Below are 24,147 nucleotides of genomic sequence, written 5' to 3'. Positions count from 1 at the left end.
AGGGGGTTGTAGAGAGTGATGAGGTCTCCCCTGAGCCTCCTCCTTTTCCAGGCTGAACAAGCCCAGCTCCCTCAGCCGCTCCTCAGAGGACTTTTTGCCCTTCCTTAGACACACTCCAGCACCTCCATATCCTTCCTAAATCGAACGGCCCAGAACTGGACACAGCACTCGAGGTGCGGCCTAACCAGTGCCGAATTACAGGGGCAAAGAACCCCTTCCCCGAGATCCCGCTGTCCACCCTTGTTCCCGACACGGAGTGAGTGACTCGGGGTGACCTGGGGGACTGTGTCTGTGGGAGTGTGGGGGGGGGCGGCTTTGCCTCCATGGCAACTGTCCGGGCGGGGCGGGGCGGGGCGGGGCGGGCGGCGCGCGCTGACGGCTTCCGGCGTGCGCGCGCGCGTCGTGCGGCGCGCGCGGGGGGCCCGGCGGAGGTCGGGGCGGGGCCGCTGCCGGTGTCGCTGTCGCGATCGGTGTCGCTGTCGCGGGCGGTGTCGCGATCGGTGCCGGTGCGGAGCCCCCGCGGGCGGCGTCGCGGCGATGGACACGCTGGGCAGGAAGGTGGTGGTGTGCGACAACGGCACCGGGGTGAGTCTGTCTCTGTCTCTCTCTCTCTCTCTCTCTCTGTCTCGCTCGCTCTCCCGGGACCCGCCCTGCGGCCGGGCCGGAGGGGGAAGGGGGAAAGGCCGGGAGACTCCCCCGCCCGCCCCGCTCCCGGAGCCGGCCCGGCTTCCTGCCGGCACCGCCCCGCCCGGCCGTGCCGCAGCCGCCATCCCGGGCCCGGGAATGAATGGGCGGGGGGAGCGCCGGGCCCTGCCCCGCCGGTCCCGTGATCCCAACCCAGCGGGGACCACCGGGCGGGATGCGGGGCCGGGGCTGCCCTTCCCGCCCCCGGACCCTCGGCCTCCTGCCGTGTTACCGTCGGTGTCTGCTGTCTCTCTGCGTGACCCGAGCGAGGCTCTGTAGCGACGCCAGTTTAGCCAAAAATACCGATTTTTCAGAATTTCTGAATGAGCACATTATGCGTCGGGCAGCCAGGCTGTGTCCTCGGGGCGCAGGATTATTAGTTCGGGGAAATGTTTTGGTGGGGTTGGTGTGTGTTTGGTTTATTTATTTATTTATATTTTTTTTGGTGTGTGTTTATTTTTTTCGGTTTGTTTGCTTTTTCTATTTTTTTTATTTTTAGCATCCTTTCTTTAATACCTTTCTGATCTGCAACATAACCTCAAAATTTGACATTTTTTAAAATACTTTTCTGATCCACAACGTACCCTCAAAATTGGCATTTTTTTTTTTTTTTAAATTTCCCCGTCCTTTTCACCTTTTCCTGCCTCCTCGAGCCTGCAGGCACCCAATAGAAATCCATCCTTTTGTCAGGCTGCGAGGCACCTCGACAGGAAGTGAAAAAGATACCATTTTAGAAGAAAAAAAAAAAAAGAAATAAGATGCTGTTTCCTCATGGTAATTTTTTTTTTTTTAGCAATATAGGGCTTCCCCTTGTAAAGCAATATCATTTTTATTATGGGGAGTTAACATAACTGGTGGTACATTAAGATATTTTGAATGGCAAAAAAAGAGGAAGTTTTATTTTATATAGATACTTGGAATAAAAACGAATTTTTTTTTCTTTTATAAGCCTAGGAAGAGAACAGCTGAGACAAAGGATGCTGCTGTTAGACATTCAGCATCCTGAATTAGAGGATTTTCCAATTAGCATCTGAAATTATTAGAATGGTTCAGGAAGAGGAACATCATATTTGACAGGTCTGGGGTTTGACAGTTTTGATGTCTTTTCGTTTTTTCTCCTATAGCAAAAATTATCATTATTAAGGCTGGTGTCTAGGACATTTGGCACTTTTTACACTGTCATTTAGAAAAGGAAAGGAAAAAAATATAACATTTGGCACTTTTTTCTTACAAAGGGATACAGAAGCTGCTTTGCTTGTTTGTTTTTGTTTGTGTTTTTTTTAAATAATAATATCTTTATTATTTAATATCCCTATTGTCAGGCCCAAAACAAAAAAAAAAAAAAAAGAAAGAGCTTCATCCTTCACTATGGTCCTTTATGTGGCAGTAACCACTGAGTTGTGAAATGTTTGGTGTATTGGTAGTGACAGCAGTGTTGTGCCTTGGCTGGTCTCAGGTGTGGGACGTGGATAAAAGCTTTTGTCCTTATCAAATTTCCCAAGCTGGGTGTGCAACACAGATTTCTTTACAACGTAACATATCTCTTTGCGTGCTTTTGATTCCAGGGACATCTTGGATTGATGCTTTTTTATTTTTTTTTTCCCCTCTGTGAGTTGTACCAGCAGGATATAAAAAAACTCCCGGCAGTGGAAGGTGCCCTTATGGTGCGAGAGGAAGGGCCTTTGTCACTCGTGTTTGGCCTCTGAGCAGAACAGCGTGTGTCTGGAAGTACTCTGGCCACAGATCTCCTTGGGTGGGAGGACAGAGTGTCAAGAAACAATGGTTAAATCAGTAAAACTCAAAATATTTAGATTAAGTTGGGGTAATTGAACTGGTATTGAGATAACGAAGCTTGAATAAAATTCCATTCAGTGGATCTTTGAGGCTCAGCTGCATTTGAAGATTATCATGTAGCTCTGTGTTGTCAACCAGTATTTTGATGATAATATTTTTCCTGTATGACAAGAGATGTTTTATGTCAGAGTGATTTCTGATATGTCATACTAAAAACCATGATTGAAATTAAATCTCCTGCTCGGCGTCAGAAATATTAGATCAAATATGGAGAATATCCTTGGAAAAATCAGATGTGTTTTAACTTTAGGCTTGTCTTTGAAATTTACTCATCTTGGTAGGCTGCACAAGGACTTTTAATGTGTCAGGCTGCAGCCAATCTTTGAGGAAGAGGTGACTAGAAGGAAGTTCTTGCAACATGTAGCGTAGGAGGGAGGGAGGCAATGGCACCTCAAAGGTCTAAACCATTAAAGGTGGATGTTCTTATTGTTACAGGACAAATGGTAAGTTACTTAGTGGCCTGTAAAATTGCCGTAGCTCTATTTAGGGTTTTTGTTTGGGAGTTGCATCAATGGAAAGAATCAAGCACTGAGATCTGATAAGAATATTAGCATTCATTTTAAATCTTGTCACGTGACCTGTTCGTGAGCTTCCTCATTCTTTTAGTTTGAAAGAATACTTATACATGCGAGTTCTTGGTGTTTGATGACTCAGTCGGAAGTGAAAGAGTCAGTATAAACCACAGTGAAATGGAGAAGAAACTATATATGGTAAAAGCTCTTACATACATGGCCTTGCACACGGGCAGGCTAGGTAGCTGTTCTTAAAACGTTCTGAGTGTGTGCAAAAATAAAGGGTGATGAAGTCCCTGCAGGAATGGGTAAATTCATCGAGCACCCGTGTTACTGTTAGAAACATGAGCGTTGTGCTGATAATTGTTGTGAGAGGTGGGCACAGTAAGACATGGAAGAGAAACAAGTACACTGTACTTAAACTGGAGGGTTTCAAATTGAGAGCAGCAGGAACAGTGAGCGTTTCATGCTGGGCACTAGAAAAGAGAAGCTGATTCTGTTCCAGATTACTGCAGTTCATAACGTTCACTTGAAGATTTTGGAGGACTTCCAGTAATGGACAGGAGGAGGGAGAAGTATCTTATGTTTCTTGTACCCCTTCAAAATATCAAAAACTGTCCAGCATCTGTTATTATACAGAGCTATGTTTTTAAGGTGCATTTGCCTCCTTACTGAGTCTGGTTCTTCAGCCAGTGTTGGGTCATCACAAACCTACTGAACCAAGTGAATATTCAGAATTATGTTGGGGAGAATAATAGAGCAGGGATGCTCCCATTGATGGGGAAGCTGATGTACGAGGCTCACTTGCTCTCATGTTCACCACATTTTTATGTAGACTTCCATATTTGAAGAGGGGTTAAAATTCTGTTTGTGTACAGCTAAATCTGTAGAACATTGTAAAATGTAATTTTTACGGCTCTGTTCTGGTCTGAGAGAGGTGGGGAGCAGACTGGGAGTGTCCAAGCTTAATCTCACTCACTGCAGTTCCCACAGATTAAACCTGGTTTTGATTGTGTTTTAGGCTGGTTGGAGAAATGGCGATCTGTTTTTAAAATCTAGGATTTGTTCACTGCCAGCATAGTTAATTTCCTGGGAAGGTATGTCAAGGTTTTAATGCAGAAGAGGTCTGGAAGTTACTTATTGAGATCAAATAGTAAGAATAGTGTTTTTGTAGGTCAGCAGTTTCTAGGTCAACATAGTTGTATGTGATTTTGAGAGGTATTTTTAAGGTTGGCCGAGGGGCACTTGCTGATTTTTGTGCAGTTGCTGTTTTGGCTGCATATCTCAGTGGTTGCTTGATGAACCTGGGGGTTCCAGCAGTGTTTAAAAGTGTGGATAGTGCTGCTTCTTGAGGACTATTCCAGGAGCTTGAGGTGTAAAGATTTATTTAGATGTTATTTGTCCTGTTGCTTCTGTTGACCAGCATGGTTGGTGATGACTGGTAGGGAAGTTGCTTCATGCTGGGGTTGGGGCAGAAAAGGAGGAAAAGCTGTAGGCAAATACATGAGTGCAGAGATGGGTGTGGGGTACGTGGACGCTGCTTATGGGTTGTACTTGGAACAATTCAGGAAACCCTAAGCTGGAGGATGGGATTGTATGGGATGTTTCATAGAAATTCCTTCTTGCTTGACCAGGCCCTTCACAGTGGAATTTATAACAAGCATTCCTCCATATTGTAAAAGCAACAAAAATTATGTGCTTGCCCTTTGCACAGCAATTTGCTAAGCCTGAAAGGGAGCTTTTTTTTCTTTTTTTTTTTTTAAATTTGGACTCCATTATTTGGGCTCAGCTCAGCCCTTCAAAATGTCTCATATGTTTCCTCGAGTTTAAAACTACTGGTAAAGTCTTCTGGTGCATTCAGGTAGTGTGATCCAGGAATGCTTGAGGCTGTTCTTTGCTTTCTGATAGCAGCACTGCATTCTTGAATACACAGATAAGATCTATATAACTCCTAGGTACTTCTGGCTTTAACACAAGCAAAAGAATTGATAAGTGCTTGCCTTTTCGGTTTTAAGCAGAATGGGTGAAATGGGTTGTGTACACAGTTGTCATTCTTCAGGTGTTCCAGACAGCTCTGCCTTTGGAGACAGCAAGCACTGAATGAGTGAAAGAAATCAGGGTCACAAAAAAGCAAAAAAAAAAAAGAAAATTCTTTCTCCCTCCGTTACCCCAAATTTAATTAAAATATCTCTCGGCTCTTTCTGTAACTGGCTTGATAAATTTCTTTCCAAAACAGGTGCCCTTTTTTACTGCAGTAAGGTGAATAATTACAAGCAACAGCAAGTGACTTTTCATGTTCCCGTTAGTGTAATGACAGAATTCCTCTCACTGCAATTAGCTGTACTCTTTGCTGGGATAATTGTTCCGGTGGCAGCCATCAGAACTTGCTCCAGAAAACCTGGTGAATGCTTCGAAAATGCTGGCAGATGGCTTTTAATACAACCTGAAGTGGCTAATTTAAGTTTTGGGACGGGGTCTGAAGGAGGCTGCGAATTGCCTGTCCTTGGAGGCTTCCGGCACCCAACTGGTCCAAGCCCTGAGCAACCTGCTCTGAGATCAGGGGGTGTCTGGTTTGAGCCCAAGGCTGGACCAGACAGCTCCCGAGGTTCCCTCCGGCCCGAGTGATCCCGTGGTGCTGGGTTACCATGGCTACACCTCAGTGGTTGAGTAATTCCGCAGGTGAAAACGTGTTTTGTTCTGGCACGTTAATACAGTGCAAGATGCAAAGTGTGCGTATGATACACGCGTGTGGGATAGCTGAAGAACACAGCTTGCTGATCCCTGTGAACTAAAATTGTAACTTCTTGCTGAAGTTCAGGATTAATAACTGAGCTTCCTCTAGTGGCTGTATTTTCTTTTTTTTTTAACGTTCAGTAAGTTGTTGTTTTCTTAGTGTATAGACTATCTCGGGACCTGGTGAAATAAAGCTTCCTTTTGTATATATTTGGGTAACAAACACTTTCAGAGCATCCTGTTTGGTGTGAACTGCCATCATCTGAGGTTTTGGTTGTGCTGTTGGTTTTAGAAGTGCACCCTGAAAATTATGGAACTTTGAGAAATCCACCTGAGTTCCATCTGCTAGTTCACAATTCAGCACTTTTTATAAGAGCATGAAACTTGACTTCACAAGGTTTTGTTTGTTTGTTTTTTTTTTCCATTGTGTAATTCATTATGCTTCTGTGTGCTTTAATTGGAGAGGTGATTTAATTAGGTCTCGTTGGGTACTTATAAGGTGATCCATTATAAAATTACGGATTTTAGATTGGTGGAGGACTTTTTAACGGAGTGGCCAAATCCAAATTCAGACACCAGACTCTTTTACACCTCACAATGTACTTAGTTGTTTTAATACCATTTCTTAAAAATCTGACAGTCTTGATTCAGAAAACATTCTGGAAAATATTCTAATGTTTTAATGCATCATCTGAAATGTGTAAAATTGATTTGAAAGTATAAATCCAATTGGTTTCCAGTGGGACACATGCTCTTGAATTTGGACTTCTAATTTTTTACCCCAAACCAGCTTTCTATTGGCAAACAAAAGCAATGCATATTCTAATACAATATTTTCTTCCTTTTCAGTTTGTGAAATGTGGCTATGCAGGCTCAAATTTTCCAGAGCACATTTTTCCAGCTTTGGTTGGAAGACCCATTATAAGATCAACTGCTAAAGTAGGAAACATTGAAATCAAGGTAAATTTTTTCGATTATTATTTCTTTCTGACAGATGAAGATACACAGGGCAGCTTTTGATTCACGTAATGTTTGGAAATGCTTTCTCCTTAACTCCCCTTTATGCTGTTTCAGTATTTCTTGATTCATTTCTGTATTGGATGTGATACAAGGTTGTGAAGAGGGTAATCTAAAGCACTGGAGGCCTTCAGATAGTACACCTGAGGAGGCAGCAGGTAGGGCTCAAGTGGTTCTGGGCAAAAAGGGGCTTCAAATGCCGATATGTAAATGATGTCAAGATTAGAAGGCAGAATTTGGACAGAAGTGACTGTCACCAAGCTGCACAGTGAGATTCTGAGACAATGTTGAAGAACTGCTGGAGCTTCCAGGTCTTTCTATACGGTTTGCTTTCTGCTCACAGTTGATCATCTGTGATCTTGTATGAGATGTTTAACCTTGGCTGTGTTTGCATTTCATTGTTTCTATTGTTTTTGTTTTCCTTTTGCTGTTGATGGACGTGGGTATTCCACACCAGTTAGAGATTGAGAGGCTCTGTCCAGGCTGCTTTGTCTTGGGATATTATTCCAAGACACGGGGGGAGAACCATTGTTTGAGAATCTTTTTCTGATGTCCAGGCAGCTGTAATTTCTCACTTATTTTATAATTACAGAGTAATGCTTCAAATGTTAATAGTTGCTTCTGCAATACAGGCTTCAGTAAATGTCTCAGCCCTGCTGTGGTAACATCCTCCCTTCTTGCTTCTAGCCACACAATTCTCACCTTGTGCTGGTCATGCTGCTTGTGCAGGCATGTGGTGAGCCACTTTAGTGAGCTGATCCAGCTGAAAAAGAGGGATTTCTTTGTCAGGTAAAGTTTTGAATGCCTTACTACACAGTTGTGCAAACTCCAATGGAGAGTGAGGGAGAAGCAGGAGGCAGTGCAGAATTTTAGAAGTCCTCACTCAGGCCAGTGAAGGTCAAGTAGGACCACATATACCACAGGCTTTCAGTTTTGCTTTGCTCATTGCTTCTGAGCAGCAGCTTGGGGAAGAGGAAAAGAAAAAGTTGGCCCAGTCTTGTTCTTTATTTTCAGAACCTTGTAGTCGACAAGGAGAACTTGAATTATCTGACTTCTGCTGCTGCCTGTAAAAAAGCTGTAGTATCAACAGAAGGCCACACAAGGAAGTCAAGAGGTTGAAAGACATCAAACATTTCCCAAAATGCATTCCTAGTTTGTTTTTTTTTTTTTTTTATGTTGCTAATATTGCAATACTGCTATACTTTGTATCAGCTAGGATAATATGGTTGAGATGATGGAGATCTTTCCCTTTCACAGTAGAGAGGATTTTTTTGTAAGGAGAGGGAAAACATCTTCCTTTCTCTTGCAAGACTTGGGGACAGGTGGTTCTTCAGGTATCTACTTGAACTTAATGTGACGAGCCTCCTTAAAGGAGATCCTAGTAAAGTTTTATGAAAGTGATTTATGAGTCCGAAGTCCAGAAAAAATTTTCTTGCATGAAATCTCGCTGTTGAGGTTGTGTTTTCTTTGGAGCTGGTCTGATACAGCCTGTCCTGCCAGTTTTGATATCCTCTGATTACCTGATAACTTGGTTTAATATCGTTACAGATAACAGTGTTAAATTGAAAAGATAGGAGGTAGAGGTGGATAATTACTGTGAGATCAGTGCAAAAGAACCAGTAAGCTATAATTTCACACGCGCTGCTGGTCTTCTCCTTGAGCGTGGATCACGTGGGTGCACTGTAGGGAGTACAAACTGTGTCTAGATTCTTCCTACAAGTTTTGTAGCATCTACCTATAACAGCTTGTCACCTTTCTTAAGGAAGCAGTGTGTCAAGAGAAGAAATCCCTGCCACGGATACTTTGGGTATCTCAGTAGGATAATACAGTAGGAAGACTTGTTAAGCGTGAGTGCTGTTTTTCTTTGTGAGATTCCTAAAAGCAGATTTCCTAAAAGAAATACGTTTTAGCAGATGAGCTTCGGGCCAAAATTTAATTCTGGGCATTCACTGTGAGTTCTTACAGGATAAGTCTGAAACTGAGTAAAGGAAGCTGGCAAGAGTTTAACTTTTCAAAACTGTTCAGGAAAGCTGTCATTCCTGAGAAATTCGGAAACTCTGCAAAAAGAACCTGGAAGCTGATCAAAACAGTGGTTATCCTCCATCGAGTTACCAGTTTCAAGTTGCTCTGCCCATATTTTCTGTATGGATTTTCCTTTTGGCTAGAAGCAGGGATATAGCTTTTTCTCCTACTCAGAGTCCCCAGTTCAGGACATAAATACAAGAGTTCAGTTATTAGTGGGATTATTCTGCTTAAAATTGCAACCTTAAAACTCTGAACCCAGAAGAATAGATGCTGTTCTTAGCTTTTACTGACTTATTAGTCTTTGCAGCAGGTTTGGGGGTACTAATAAGTCGCTACTGATAGGTAGTTTTCAGTTCTTGGATATTTTAAATGAAATTTTTAAAACAAAATATAAATTTGGGATTTGTCAGAGCTAGTTATGGTCAATTGCCTTGTGCAGAGTCTTGTCTGCTTCAGATAAACACCTTGCCCAGGGTAAAGCTCCTTTGTTACAGAATATTTATACATAGAATCCTATTTATGAGAGGTAGGCAGATATACCGATCCTGTTTGCAGCCCAGGATGCATAAACATGACATGCCACTGACATGTAGCAGTAGCTTCCTTTAAAGAGACAATTTAATTTGATACCCTGAGAATGTTAGTTTGGCCCTAACTAAACTAACTCAGATCATTTCCTGCTGTACATGCATCTCTTTTCAGCCTAATTCTACTGTGTACTTAAAGTAATTTGAGAATTTCATTTAGGCCTTTTCTGACTTTCTTGCTTCTACCTTTTCTTCACCTTTCTTGACCTGTTGAAGTAGAATAACAAAATGATGGTAAGTGAGGTGCCCCTGCGCTTTTTGTTTACCGTTTTTGCTTGATGAGACCTAGTAGCTGTTATGTTATTTTTTTAATGCTGTTCATTGTTTTGTCTTGTCTTACATTTTACATTTGAATACATACTTATTTTGGACATTGTTCATTGCTTTGGTTTAATGGCAAAACTAATTAATGAGAATATTGTATGTATTGCTTCTAAGTGCTACATAACCTGTAGTTTTGCAAGATGCAAGAATAACACTGAAAGATCAACAAGAACTCAGCATCTTTAACAGTAGAAAGTGCTCTGTTTAGCATTAAAAACCGAGAGTTTGAAGAACTGTTCAGATTTGAGTTAGACAAACATTCCTGAGTAACCAAGTGGTGAAAATATTGGATGTCACGATACTGATTCCTCTCTGCAAACTCAGTTGTGTCGTCCTCCTTCCTCTTCACCTGCCAAGCGTGCCTGTTTGTTAGTGTGCTAGCACTCATGTTCTCAAGAGAGAGCAATTGTTCTGCCCTTTATCTTTGTTTCAAAAGGACGTGAAAGTTTCGTGCAACTTTCACGCTGCACCTTTGAATAGCAGCTTTTCCTGGGCTGTGTCCTGTCTGGCAGCAGAGAGCCTCAGAGAACAATGCACAAAAAGGCTTCCAGGTCTTCTAACTGGTGGAGTTTCTGTCGTCTTAAATTCTCATGAGTAGCGTGTGGCTGTGTGGTGGAGTTCCAATAGTACGGATTTCAACAGAGTACCTTTGGTTTAAAACATTGGAGTCCTGACTTTTGTGTTCTGTGCAGTCAAGAGCTAAGTGTGATCTACTGTGCAAGGAAAACAAACAAAACACCTCCAGTGAGAGGGGGTGGAAGAAGAATGGTTTGACTTAAACTAAACTTCCTTTTATATAGTAACTATTCAGGTTACTGTTAAGGGCATTGTAAACCAGACACCAGATTTTTTCGCTGTGCATCTTTTTTTCCCCCTGGCATTGAGTAGCAGGTCGAGTAATCCTCAATTCCAAGTTTGCTGTGCCACAGCAACTGCAAACTGCAGGGGCATATTTTTGGATGAAGCAGCAGCTGGTCTTTTTTTTTTTTTTTTGGCAATTAATATTAGTATGGACACAGGGCTATTGGTATCTAGAATTATGTCCTTATAGGCTAAGTACAAGTGAGTCAGTCCAGGCTTCTTTATCCCAGACAAGTGTGGGATATAATAGGGAGCAAAGATAAGATGTTATTGTACATACTTCCTCTGGGAAATACGTGGGAAAGGAGAAGATGTGATGCTACTAATTTGAATGTGCAGTGTTTGCATAACTAACTTTAATAAACAGATTGCTTAATCAGTGTGAAATGACTATACAAACTGCATTAGTTGGTTGTGTTTGTGCAAGAATGCATTACTTGGGTTTTTGGCTTGGGACTTTTGGCAAGGAACAGAGGAGGTTCTATTTTATATTTAGATGTGTCTCTTCACACCCTACTGACACAGGCAATATGTAAACCATTGTTTCTTTTAATGTCTGGTGTGGAACTTACAATCTCTTATTTGCTTTTGCTACTGTTCGGTATGCTTATTCACCACTCATTATTCCTTTTTTGGTATTGTGCACAGAAATTTGCAACATGCATGGAAAAATACTCTGCCAATCTCACCTACTGCCCTTGTGTGCTGTTTCGCATCTCAGCTCTCAGAAATTAGTATTTGATAAAATAATTTCGGAGGTGTCAGTGGAGAAACATCTGTACTTACAGAGGTGTTCGTAGTCTCTAACAGGGTTTATTGGTTTGTTTAAGGTTAATTGAAATTGAATTAATTGAAATAATAATATTTATTTTGGAAAAGGTTTGGGATGGGTAACAGCCAAATTTAAATACTACATGAAATATATTCTACTTCTCTCCTAAGTACCTGAAAATGGCTCAAAAATGTGGGCACTGTTTAAGAGCACAGCTGGACACAGGCTGAAGCAGTTCACTGAGGAGTCTGGTGTTCAGGAAACTTTGCAAGCACTGACATGTCTCTGTATTGAAATGTTCGCAGGATCTCATGGTTGGTGATGAAGCCAGTGAACTACGATCAATGCTGGAGGTGAATTACCCGATGGAGAATGGCATAGTTCGAAACTGGGATGACATGAAGCACCTTTGGGATTACACGTTTGGACCAGAAAAACTTAATATTGACACAAAAAATTGTAAAATCCTACTCACAGAACCTCCCATGAATCCAACTAAAAACAGGGAGAAGATTGTGGAGGTATGTCATGTCTAGTAGAAGCTGATACAGACTGTCCTTGAAATACTGGTGAGAGGTTTCTTGTTCCGTCAACACACAGTGACTGTCTGAGGCAAAGCAGTTCTGTTTTCTAACCAGAACTCGTCCTGATAGTCATGAATGATACTGAGCCTAAATTCAAACAGGCTGATCTCACTCCAAAGCTGTAGCAGGCTTCTTGTCTCAAGCCATACCAGCATTAAAACACAGAAGTGGGAATACACGTCTGTCCGCACATATCCAAGATTCGTTGACTATGAGCTGTTGGATGAATGTTAATTACTTTAAATGACTTGGACTTCTGTAAGCCAGTAATGCTGCAGAGGAGATTGGAGCTGGATGATGCTCACCAGATGGAGCGGTGTTGTTGGAGGTGGCTGAGACAAAGGTGTGATGACAACCAGTGCACTAATCCTTAATTAGCGCTAGGGATTATCAATGAAAGCCTTCTAAGAAGGAAAGCCTGGTTCCTGGATCCTCGATCTCAGAGGGCTGCCCTGGGTGATCTAAGCTCCACCTGAACCTTGTGTTCATGTAGGTTGTCAGATATTGTTTAGCTCCAGTACTATGTGGCAAAGATTCAGTTTTGAAGAGCAATTATGTTTGATGAGAACAAAAAGTTTAGTTTCCTGTTTTGTTTGTTTTTTTTTTTTCCTCTCAAGCATCACAGGTATTTTCAATTAATACAAGTAGTCAGTGTAACTAAAATGTAATTAAAAAAAATTGCTGTTAGAATACCTGATAGGATGGGAAAAATGGATTCCAAGTCTGTAACCGTATCCATTTATCAGAACTTTGAATATCAAAGCTTGTATATGTATTTTTTCCCCCAAATACATTGCTTATTCTAATAACAATTTACATTTATTGTTACCTGCCGACCTCTCCCTTAAAGTCCTTTTGTTGTCACAGGTACAATAGGGCTTTATTTTTTTCTTTCAACATGGCAGTGAATATATTTATGCTAATCCTTTCTTTCAGTGACTTGGGAGCAAATGAATTCTAGCAAAGTTTAAACTTAAGTGAAAAAAGTCAAACCGTGCAATCTAAATTCAGCATTATTTAGCAATTGTGGACTTCAGGGACCTATCACCCGAGTATTGTGTAGTGCAACACTGGTAATACCATGTACTGCACATCAGTCAGCAGTGGTGTGATAGGCATAGCAGATTATTCTGGGTGGCCTCCACGTAGCAGGAATGGCTGCATTTCCTGCCCAGGCTTCTTTGCTTTTCAGCTGTCTACAATAGTGTTCTTGTTTCTGCTTTCCTGCCGAACACAAAAGGGCTGGGTTTTAATTATTCTGGTACCAAGCGATTTTAAACCATACATTGAAAACAGTATGGCCTCTGAACTCCGATAAAATGTTTGCATTGCTCCATCTGCTTTTTCTACACCACTCCAGAGATTGTAGATGCTTAATCGTGATCTAGAGGATTAGTGAGAACTAGGATCTGTTTCTGTAAATTTAAATTTGAGTTACACAGAAGCTCATTGTTTCTATTAATATTTTTAATGGAACGCAATGTTATGAGGACTTGCAATATTTATTTTAACCACAAGGTATTTATACTCCTTCCGTTTTTGACATGGCCTCCTCCCTGCCAGGGAGGGTAGCCCAGTATGAAGCAGAGGACTGAGTGAAGATATTTCCTAAAGCCTGCAGTAAATACAATAATGTCTGTGCAATTTGTGATACATTGCAGTAGCATTCTGAAAGGAAAGCTTAGTCATCTGGACCGTATCAAGAGGATAGACAATTACATATGCTGTCCTTCACTCTCTTCCCAGTAATTCTCATTCCTTACCTCATTTCTTCATCAAACTCAGCTGCAGAGTAAGGCAGCAGGTGTTCACATGGCAGCTATGTTGTAAAAAACATATTTAAAAAGTGCCTTTTCTTTCACAGCATGTGCAGGGCACGGGTTGCTCCTCAGCTTAACTGAGTGTTTGCTGTTTGTCTGTCTCTCTGCTGCGTTCTCATTCTGTAACACCCTCAGAAGCAGCCAGACTGTAATGGCATATCAAGTAGCTGTAGAGATACTCGAGCACAGTCACTTCTCCTAATCCCAGATTAGAACTCCTTACCATTCTTCCCCATTTTTAATTCTTCCTTTCTAGTTAGAAGATCACTTTGTAGGCAATCCAAAATATGCCGTCAAGGGAGGAAGAGTCTTTTCATAGAACATCCTGCTCAGTGTTTACATCTTAAGATTTGTTAACATATATGTCCTGTGTGAAGGCATTTTTCGTGTCAAATATGTCTTGAAGGAAAGAATAACAACCCCCAAAAGGCCTGCATATAGGTTATAAAAGGGTTTTACAGTGGCTTCTGGGGTTTGGTGCAACTTGTGAAGGCAATAACTAATGCCATTTGAGTATTCATTTTGTTGTATGAAGTTGATAATTTAGGGTTTCTTTATATTATTTTTTCACTCAATAAGCAGTCACGTTGTTTGAAAGTCTCATCTGTTTGGAACAGTGTTGGGTTTAGACAATGAGTACTTGTATGGAATCTCTTTGAGCTGCTGCCCTTTCAGCTGTTCCCTTTCTGTTCCTTTTCACATTATTCTAACAGAGGAGGTTCCTTAAATAGCTCAGAATTCTAAAATTGTCAGGCATCAGCTTTTTTCTCCAACAATATTTGGATATCTTTTACTTGAGCTGTGGGAGTACTTAGGATTTAATCAGTTTCTAATCCTAGAAGTTGCAGAAGAGCTCAGGAGGCTGCAGAGTAGCAAAAGCAAAACTTTTGTATGTGTTGAAATAAGCAGAGTTCATCCGTTTTTCCTGGTAAAGCATTTTGAGGGGAAAATTGCTGTACAGTATGATTTGTTTACCTGGCCTTTTTTGTGTTTATAAAGAAGACAAGATCCTATAAACCCTACATCCTTTAATCTTGGCCTGCTTCTTCACTGAAACTAGTTTAGTGGTTAGGGGAACCTCATGTGCAAGACAAGCAGTTACTTCTCATGTCTCAGTATGAGTTCTGCAAACCTGCAGTTTTCTGTCTGTAGTGGAGTTTGCACTAATTTTAGAAGTTTGTCATTGGTTGTGCTTTAAAGAAAGGAAAAAGGTGGCCCAGATGCAGAGAAAAACCTGTGACACAACTTATTCTAGACCCAGATGCACAGGAGTCTGGTTTTACTCGACATAGTCTGCAGTTGTATGAAGTCTATAAGGCTTGATATGCAGAATAATAAAACCCCGAACTTCGCTTTAGAGGATACACCTTTAACAAACATTTTGTTCCCAAGTCACACTTCAGTAATGAAGTGCTTGTCTGGCCTGCAAGCACTGCCTCCCACTCATTAAACACTTTGGAAAAGGGCTTAGTAAAGCTGCACAAGTCGGTGTGTGGGTTTTCTTGTGAGTATTTGCTCCTTGTAAGGGTTTTTTTTGGTAAGCATTCTGCTAAAGAGATGTGGAATATTTCATCTGGCTTATCTGGTGTGAACGAGTGAGGTATAGAACTGAATGTACTACTGTGTTTTTTATTTGTAAAAATACAAAATTCTAGAAATACAGTTTTCAAACACCTATGAAATTTCTTCTCGTGTTTGGCCTGCTTTTGGGAGCTAATTTTTGCCTTCATCTTACAGGTTATGTTTGAGACGTACCAGTTTTCTGGGGTATATGTAGCCATCCAGGCTGTTCTTACTCTGTATGCTCAAGGTAGGCAAAAATAACCTAAAATGTTTTTAGTTTATAAATGTGTTGCTGAGGCAAAGTACTAATACGGCATCACTGGGTCCTGGGCTTAATTCAGCGCTGTTCTCTGAGTAAGCTCAGCTCTAATTGACAGGCTTGCTTTTTGTTTTGGGGAAATATTGATAGGTATCACTGTCAGCGTTATTTTCATGGATTACAAGCATGTGGGGACATGCTTGTAAATGCAAAATCCCAGATTACTAGAACTGTTACTGTTTCAGGGTGTAATTGTTTTGCCTTTGGCGCCAAGTCTTAATGGCTGACTTTTGATTTTCTGATAGTGAATTTCAAGATGATGATCATGTGACTCTTGCAATATTTTCAGGGGGGAAAATAAGTAGAAAGTTGAGTCTTCTGCTGTGCATAAAGTAGGTTAAAAGATCCTCAGCCTGAGCAGAAAATTACAGATTGACTGAATCCAGTGGAAATTCTACCACTGACTGCAGACCATGTAGGATTTTAAGGAGTGACTCAAGCACATCCATTCTAATACAGTGACTCCTTACATCTGTTTATTAGTGGCTTGGTGTATTTAGCTGTCACATGACAGGACATAAATATCCTTGTCCATTAACACATCATTGTAGTTTCTTTGTCCAGGAGCCAAAGTGAGGGGGTACTGGAAAGGTGGTTCTGTTATGCAAGTCATTAAAATGAGTTGAACCAAAACCACTTTTGCACACCTGAATATTAATTTTGTTTGCTGCAATCTGTGCTATTACATTTTTTCCCCTTACTTTTTGCTTTTTTCTTTGGTTTGCTTCCTTTAAGTATTTAATTGACTAACATCTCCAGTCTTAAAATCTGCTGTAATTGTACATGTACCTTACTGTGTGGTGCTCAATTCTTTTGTGAATAACAAAGTGGTGTTACAACTTAGAGCAGCCTGCAATGTTTCTACATACCATCATCTAAAATAAAGTTGAAGACCTTCTAAGGTGGGACAGTCAAGGGGCCCGTAAATAAAACGTTTGCTTTTGAAAATTAAAAAAGCCCTTTAAAACATCCTCCATATTTATATTACATTGAAGGTTAAAGTTGTGGCTAAAGTTACGTAGAGGTGTGCCTCATTTCAGTGCATTTTTAAAGTCTCCCCTTAAAATATGCTTGCTTGAGGCAGCTTGTGAAAAACTATAAAACCATTTTCTGATCAACTTTCACCATTGATTTGTGCCTCTTAAGTACTGAAACTTCTGTTTCTACATGCTTATGACATCTCAGTTAGAAGTTAATGGTTTTGTGATAAACTTTTTTCATGAGATTTGACTTTTTTTGGCCCATGAAAGTGGATCTGATTCAGCCTAATGCTACTTCTGTGTGGAAAAAATGAGGCGTGCGCTGTGTAGTCCAAATATCCTTTACCTTATGAAATCATTGCTTTGGTTTTTTTTGAATACCAGTGAAAATCAACAAGTCCTCAGAGTTGTTACAAGGTAAACTCGTGGCCTGAATATCTCTAGGTTTCTTCATATTTGAGAAATTAATACAAGGTTGCACATACACAGCTGAATCTGTGGAGGAATTTGTGCCCCAACAAGCATTTAATGAGCATAGATATTCTCTTTAATTAGAGTCCAATTTAAGATGTCAAAACACCAGGTAAAACTGCGAACGGTAGAGTTCTGAGCATCTAGGTAAAAGTTGAGGTAATACTTTTAAAAAAATTATATGAACGCATTTGTGACCATAAAAACATTAGGTTTAAAATCCAGTGATGACTGAGGGAACAGAGGTTGTGTTAGGATTACAATGAAAAAAATCTTAAACTCACTACTATTCTGCTCTATTTATGAAAGTCCCAATAAAAGCTGTACTTCTTTTTTTTCCTCCCCATTCTCTTAGGTTTGTTAACTGGTGTTGTTGTGGACTCTGGAGATGGTGTAACCCACATTTGCCCAGTTTATGAAGGTTTCTCCCTCCCTCATCTCACGAGACGGTTAGATATCGCTGGGAGGGATATCACTAGGTACCTCATTAAGGTAAGCTGGGAAGAGTTCTTAAAGGTTGAGGCTGGTACCTGTGGTACTTTGGTTCAGGTTAAAATCCCTTGATAACAAGAAACCACTATACTGTTTTCCTTCATTATTCATATGTTAATTTAGATTAAAAACTGTCCCTATATTACTTCAGTCTATTCTTATGTTTGCTCATGTAAATCACACCTGATGATATTGATGTTATTCAGAGACATCCCATATTCTTAGTGGCAGTCTTGTAGGAAGAAAATGTATTCCTTATTTGGGAAGGAAAACCTCAAAAATTGGCTTTCTCAACACATAAAATGAAAGCTAAATTGTATTCTCTCAGTTCTACTCGTTTATTTTCAGATAGACTTTCTTACAGTGTGGAAAGTAGCGTAGTGATTCTTCCCTGATTATTAAATAAGACAGTATGTTTGAAAGACTGTTTGTTTGGGTGCTTTAAGTATAAGGAACATTCTGGATTGACAAATTTTATGGTTAAACTGCAATACTGGAGTGTTCTGAAGTCCTAAAGATAGGAATTATTTTGGTTATCTTTAATTTGTCTTCGTGGTGGTTATGCTGAAAGTTGTAATGAAGAAAAAAATTTCCCACTTGGGGTCACGCTGCCGCTGTTCCGCTTTTCTGGTCCTAACGGATATACTGGGATGGATTTGTCTCAATACTAAATTGCAGTAAAAAAGGGGAGATGAGGTTTTAAAGATATCTGTTTAAGTGTGCTCCTCTACGGAGAGATCTGGACTAACCTGCTGTGTCCCCTCCAGCTCCTCCTGCTGCGAGGTTACGCTTTCAACCATTCTGCCGACTTTGAGACCGTTCGCATGATCAAGGAGAAGCTCTGTTATGTGGGATACAACATTGAACAGGAGCAGAAACTGGCACTAGAGACCACAGTATTAGTTGAATCCTACACGGTAAGTGCCTTGGAGACGGTTTTTCTCCTAGGTTTAAATTCATTTAGCTTTGATTCCTTCGCAGTTTTTCTTGGCAGTGGCTCGTTTCCCAGCCATAGGAGTCTGTTAGAATCAGATTACTTGGTTCTGGGAAAAACTCCTAAAAGCTATTTTTTCAGATTTTCCATAAGACTTTGCACTCATTTTTGCCATTGTAGATCTTTGAAATTTGAATATTATAGTGCAGGAACTTGTAGAGAAAGTGGACTTACTCCAGCATATCAAATTCTTACAGCTTCATCCATATAGCAGTGAGTGATATCTGCTGTCAGGAGTGGTAAACTTGCTCCTGGTGGAAACTTCCTGTGCTCACATATGGGAGAAAATAACTTGCAGAAAAGCATAACTCTTGCTATAAGATCATCTTTTAAATTGATAATGGGAGTTGGTACTGTAAGGAAATGTTTGGTATGGATGTGTCTGGTCCCTGATGTCTCAGAGTGAATTGCAGTGATTAAAGAATTTGCGTATTCTTTCAGTAGTACTGAACGACTTCTTGCAATGCTGACAAGTATCAACAATTTCCTGTTTTAAAACATTAGGGAGCAATGTAGGTCATTTCCTCTTGTTGGTTTTTTTTTTCAGTATTCAAGTGGCTAAAAGTAGTCTTCTCAATGGTGTTTTTACTTCCCTAGCTCCCAGATGGCAGGATTATCAAAGTCGGTGGAGAACGGTTCGAGGCACCGGAGGCTCTTTTCCAGCCTCACTTAATAAATGTAGAAGGGGTTGGTGTGGCCGAGTTGCTGTTTAACACCATCCAGGCCGCTGACATTGATACCAGGTAAGAGCACAGTGTTTAAAATCCTCTGTCAGTCTGCAGGGGTGATGTGAGAACTGCATTCAGAGTAACATCTTTTGCTTTAGACACCAATGTGTGTTGCTAGTGAGGGGGCACGTATGCTGGGAGAGGGGCTCAGGCTGAGGTCTTGGGAGCTCAGCAGGTCGTGTGGAAACTATTTTGGTGTGAATGAGCAGATAAAAATCTTGAAAGCACAGTATTTTTTTTACTGCTGCTTTCTGGTAAAGCACGAGCAAGTCTGTCTTTGTGCAGTGACTGTTTTTTAGATTTGTATTCGCTCCCCTGTCCGTGCAGGTACCTACCCCTCACACAGAGTAAACTATGCAACACTAGAAAGACTCTTTTTCTTTGGGTCAGGTCTGAATTCTACAAGCACATCGTGCTGTCTGGAGGGTCCACCATGTACCCCGGGCTGCCTTCGCGGCTGGAGCGGGAGCTGAAGCAGCTCTACCTGGAACGGGTTCTGAAAGGAGATGTGGAAAAACTCTCGGTGGGTATCGAGTGGCTGCTTCATTCGGGGGGGACACAGAGTCTTATCCTGAGTCCCCACTAGAGGGAACCAAGTAGTCAGAAATGACGGAGGCTGCGGGTGGCCCTCTGTGTGACTTGCAAAATCGCTGCCTCTCAGTTCTTCACATCCCTGCGTTTCCTTTGCAATAGTCACCTCTTAGTCCGTGCTGAAAGGAAGGAATTCCTGAAGTCCTGGGTTAGTTCGAATGTAAAATGGGCTAGGACACAACTTGTAACGTAGATTAAACAAAGCTGAGGAGGGTTTTTTGTGCCTTAAAGTCATCATTGGGCAAAAATTTTTTTTTTTAATCTGTGAAAGTTCTGATTCATACTACAGATGAAATGCTCAAAAGTGAGAGGCTGGAGTTCCAATGGAATAGGTTTTCCTTTTTCATTGGTTACTTTGATAAGGAGGCAACAGCCACACACACATTACAGATGTAATGCTGTCTGCTTTTCAATGACGAGATATTTACAGAGAAAACTTTTTTGTGTAGACTTTCCAGTATTGAACTAAATTGAACTTCCCTGGTTCTTAATACAGTGTCCTCTAAAGATCTTTTGTGGCAATATGGAATGACTCAGTTGTACAGAATGTTTTACAACTGAGACAATATTGCACACGAATGACTGTACTCAGTATTGCTCTTGGACATAGAGCTTTAGCATTGCAGAATTTAAGGGAATATTAATTTGTTGAGCTGGTCTAGGTTGTGTAAATCTAAAATCTGTTTCACCTACCCTTTTAAAACTGGGTATAATTTTAAAATATTTTGTGATTTGGTGATCTGGTAACTTCTGATAATTTTAGCCATTAAAGTTTATGAAGTATTTCACTCTTTACTGTGTTCATGAAATGCAAAAATTGGGTCTTTAATTTTATATTCTGACTCCTGGACTTCTTGTGGATATACTGAAAGTAGAGTTTTGGAGGAGGTGTCAATAGCTGTCTCTAATTTCCCGTCCAAAGGATTTATTTTAGTTGGGTTGCACAAGCTGGAAGCTCACACGGGGCGCCCTGTGCTAACGTCTCAGTTCTTTGGCCGCATTTTTCTCACTAAGACAGTTTCCACTTCTTTGTTCTGGTGGAAAGCCCAGTTTTATTTTTGAGAGGCTTTTGTGTTTCAGGGGTCCCAGTAACAGTTTCTTTCCTTTCTCTTAGAAATTTAAGATCCGAATCGAGGATCCACCCCGTCGGAAGCACATGGTGTTCCTGGGGGGCGCGGTTCTAGCAGACATCATGAAGGACAAAGACAACTTCTGGATGACCCGACAAGAATACCAGGAAAAGGGAGTGCGTGTGCTGGAGAAGCTTGGTGTGACTGTTCGATAGATCCCAAAGCTCGTTCCCATCACATGTCTAAAGCTTTTTTTTTTTCCTTTCATTGCCAATCTCTGAACTCACTCAGCTACATGCTATGGAAGGGCCTGTCTGTGGCCTTTTGACCCAAACGTCAGGTTTTGTTCTGGTTTCTTGGGGTAGCTTTTGTTAAATGTTTCTTAATGTGGCTAAATTTGACTATTAAATTTGACCACTTCCCTGCAAACAAAACGGAGCAAGAGCAGCCTGTCTACTTCATTGTTCCTTCCCAGTAGGCAATTGGGTAATTCTGGTAGGCTTTTTCTTCTGGGTTTATTGCTGTAGTCCTGCTAGCTTTTGTCTCTAGTTCACGAGGGGTTGTGTGCCTTTTCTAGCATAAGAAAACCTTTAAACAAGAGTTTTTGCTATTGGATCATTGTGGTGATTATCTTTGCATCTTTATGCCTCTCTCTACATCAAGTTTATTTTTTTTTTTTCCTTTTCCTGCTGATTAGGAGTTCTGATTAAACATTGCTAGAAACTAGTTGAAGTAGCTGGAATGGCTTTAACACACCGTTTCCATGTAACGTGGTTCCATTTGCACTGCTGCCTAAACTGGCTTCTGAGGGGGTTTATCCTTAAAGGTGGTGGTGGTGGGGCTTCCAGACTGTATTTCTCTAAGTGGGAATGTACAGTTGCCACAAATGGAGACAACACCTGATGTTCTGGCAAATGTACATTTGTGGCCTTAGGCGTCTTTTTTTTTTTTTTTTTTAATTATTATTTTTTTCTGGAGAGAGGAGACAGGCTTGAGCTGTGTTGCTTTTTTTGTTAAGGGACAGCTGGGGAGGGGTCAGCCTGACCAAAAATGCCTCTTTTTATAACTAAATTTTGGTACCATGTTGTCTCAGCATAGGGAGCAAGAATGTTAAATTAGGTATTCTGTAATTGTTGAGAAACTTAGATGTGCTGAGACAGGAGCCTCTAAACTTATTGAAGTGATTTAATACTTTCAGAAACGCTTGTGAAAACTGTAACTATAGATATTAAAACCCCCAGAACTAAGTTTTAAAAAAGTCTGATGTTTTTAAGTGCTTGTATGTACATCAGAAGCACTTCCATTAAACTTTACAAGTATATTAACCTAGTGCCAAGTAGTTACTGCAAATGAATATTTCAATGACCAGTGTTTATTGCAGCAAGCAGATATTTATAAACAACCAGTGGCAGTAGGTTATAAAGAATGACTTATATTTCTTCCAGTTAAAAATAACATTGGAATATGAGATGTTGTTGGTTGGTAAATAGCATCAATTCATTCTATCCCGTCTTGATTTTTGATACTTAACGTGGGATGGGGAAGGAAGTGAAAACCAGTGATGAAAATGCTGTTTTCCAGAAAGTACATTAAAGCTGAGCTGTTCTAAAAAAAATAGAAGTTGTCACTAGTAATTATCAGCCACCTTCTCTGAGTATAGTTGCCTGTATTTTTTTTTTCCTACTAGCAGACTGGTAACTATCTTTGCAATAAAATCTGCCTTACAGTAAGCATAGCAAAAACTGCCAGTTAGACTTAGTTCTACTTTGCTTTCCGTGGAAATAATACATTACTTTTTACTGGTTTTCGAAGCCTACCATAACATTTAAGCATAAGGAAGTTAAGATCTGCTTTTGACTTCCAAACCTTGGAATGTACAAGAGATGCTTTCATACACTTGCCATTTGTCTACATCTTTACATTAATAATTGACCCCAGGAACACAGAAATGTTAAACTCCCTTGGATTCTTAAAATCTGCTTTCTTTCTAAATCGAGCAGACAGCTTCCTTTGGCTGAGCGAGCCAAAGGGGCACAAACCATGTCTGCATTTCTTTAATAACAAGACAGTCACTATAAGTATTGCTAGTAATGACCATTTAATTATAGGTGGGTGGGGTTTTTTGCAGCTATATTTACTCTTAACTTGAACAATATGAATTTACAGGCATGCCGGTCGTGCCTCAGTGCATGCACTTAAGCAGTTACTAGATTTTTGGGGACATGAATGTAAGGGGTACTCTGAATTCCTGTAGTCTTCTAAACATTTAATACACAAGACTTAAAAAATGCTGTGGGCTTGCTTTAGAGCTATGATTTCTCAAGTGACTGTCTCTGGGCTTTTCAGACAGTGTTGGGAATCATGGAAATAAACCAAAGAATGACTTAAAAAACTTTTTTTGAGTGACAATCTGTCATGTGGTTTTTCAAATCTAGACCTTGACCCTGCAACTGCAACCCCTTTTCTAAACCATCTTCTCCCCTGTCCATTGGATTCGGTTAGGTATGTGCATGTTTGAGTAAAGGTTTTGGAATCTGGCCCTTTCACTAGAGAACTTCCCAGCACCATGAGTAATAAATGTCAGTTGATTGTGCAGAATCTCGGGTTTCCATGGAAACCATGTATATATTAAAAAAAAAAAAAAAAAAGAGGGCAACTAGCATTTTAAATTAACAGTTATCACGGATTCAGAGGAACACATATGTAATCCAAGTACTGAGTGGGGTGTTCCAGTTGTGCTCAGTGTGGTTCTCCATGTGTGTGTTTGCACACACGAGCGTGTGTGTGCGTGTGTGTTCTCTCAGCTGACAGCTTCAATATTGCTATGAAAGCAATCTGGTTTTAGGATTTTTTTTTTTTTTTTTTGGAAGACCAAATAACTTGAATTGTATTTGCAAGATGCTTCAGCTCCTATAAAATTAGAATAGAAGATGCCGCATCAGTTGTAAGTTTTTTGGGAACATCCTATTTTTAATGTTAAGCTGCTTCAAACCCTCCCCTCCCCCAGTGTTCTAGGATGTTAACCGATGTAACACAAATGGCTTTTTATACAGTTCTGAATAATGTTAACACACAACACTGGTTGAGACCGTGAATGGAAATAAACATCTATTTAAATTGACAGGTCTTTTCAATACAAAAATAAAATCAGATTTTTTTCAAAGTA

General features: G+C 40.6%; 1 protein-coding gene across 2 annotated transcripts; it reads left to right on the top strand.

Annotated features, from left to right (window-relative positions):
* Nucleotides 1-415: 415 nt before the first annotated feature.
* Nucleotides 416-24,147, top strand: ACTR2 (actin related protein 2). 2 transcript variants are annotated; one of them, XM_027878420.1, is made up of 10 exons: nucleotides 426-585; nucleotides 6,633-6,743; nucleotides 9,632-9,646; nucleotides 11,675-11,890; nucleotides 15,511-15,583; nucleotides 17,462-17,598; nucleotides 18,366-18,515; nucleotides 19,190-19,335; nucleotides 19,711-19,843; nucleotides 21,026-24,147. In XM_027878420.1, exons 1-10 carry the CDS (start codon nucleotides 538-540, stop codon nucleotides 21,194-21,196), a joined length of 1,200 nt encoding a protein of 399 aa, XP_027734221.1. In that variant the 5' UTR covers nucleotides 426-537; the 3' UTR covers nucleotides 21,197-24,147. The 2 variants fall into 2 exon arrangements, with proteins under 2 accessions (XP_027734222.1, XP_027734221.1); XM_027878421.1 differs by lacking the exon at nucleotides 9,632-9,646 and having other exon boundaries at nucleotides 416-585.

The sequence above is a fragment of the Empidonax traillii genome, unplaced genomic scaffold (assembly GCF_003031625.1).
Source record: "Empidonax traillii isolate 1590-97213 ecotype Southwest subspecies unplaced genomic scaffold, ASM303162v1 scaffold41:size1892772, whole genome shotgun sequence".
NCBI classification, from domain to species: Eukaryota; Metazoa; Chordata; class Aves; order Passeriformes; family Tyrannidae; genus Empidonax; species Empidonax traillii.
The sequence above is the reverse complement of the archived record's forward strand: the minus strand, read 5'-3'. Positions and strand labels throughout refer to the sequence as shown.

Coding starts and splice junctions, on each gene's coding strand:
- ACTR2 (XM_027878420.1), top strand. CDS start 538: ATGGACACGCTGGGCAGGAAGGTGGTGGTGTGCGACAACGGCACCGGG. Junction 17,599..18,365: donor TCACTAGGTACCTCATTAAG/GTAAGCTGGGAA, acceptor TGTCCCCTCCAG/CTCCTCCTGCTGCGAGGTTA. Junction 18,516..19,189: donor TATTAGTTGAATCCTACACG/GTAAGTGCCTTG, acceptor TTACTTCCCTAG/CTCCCAGATGGCAGGATTAT.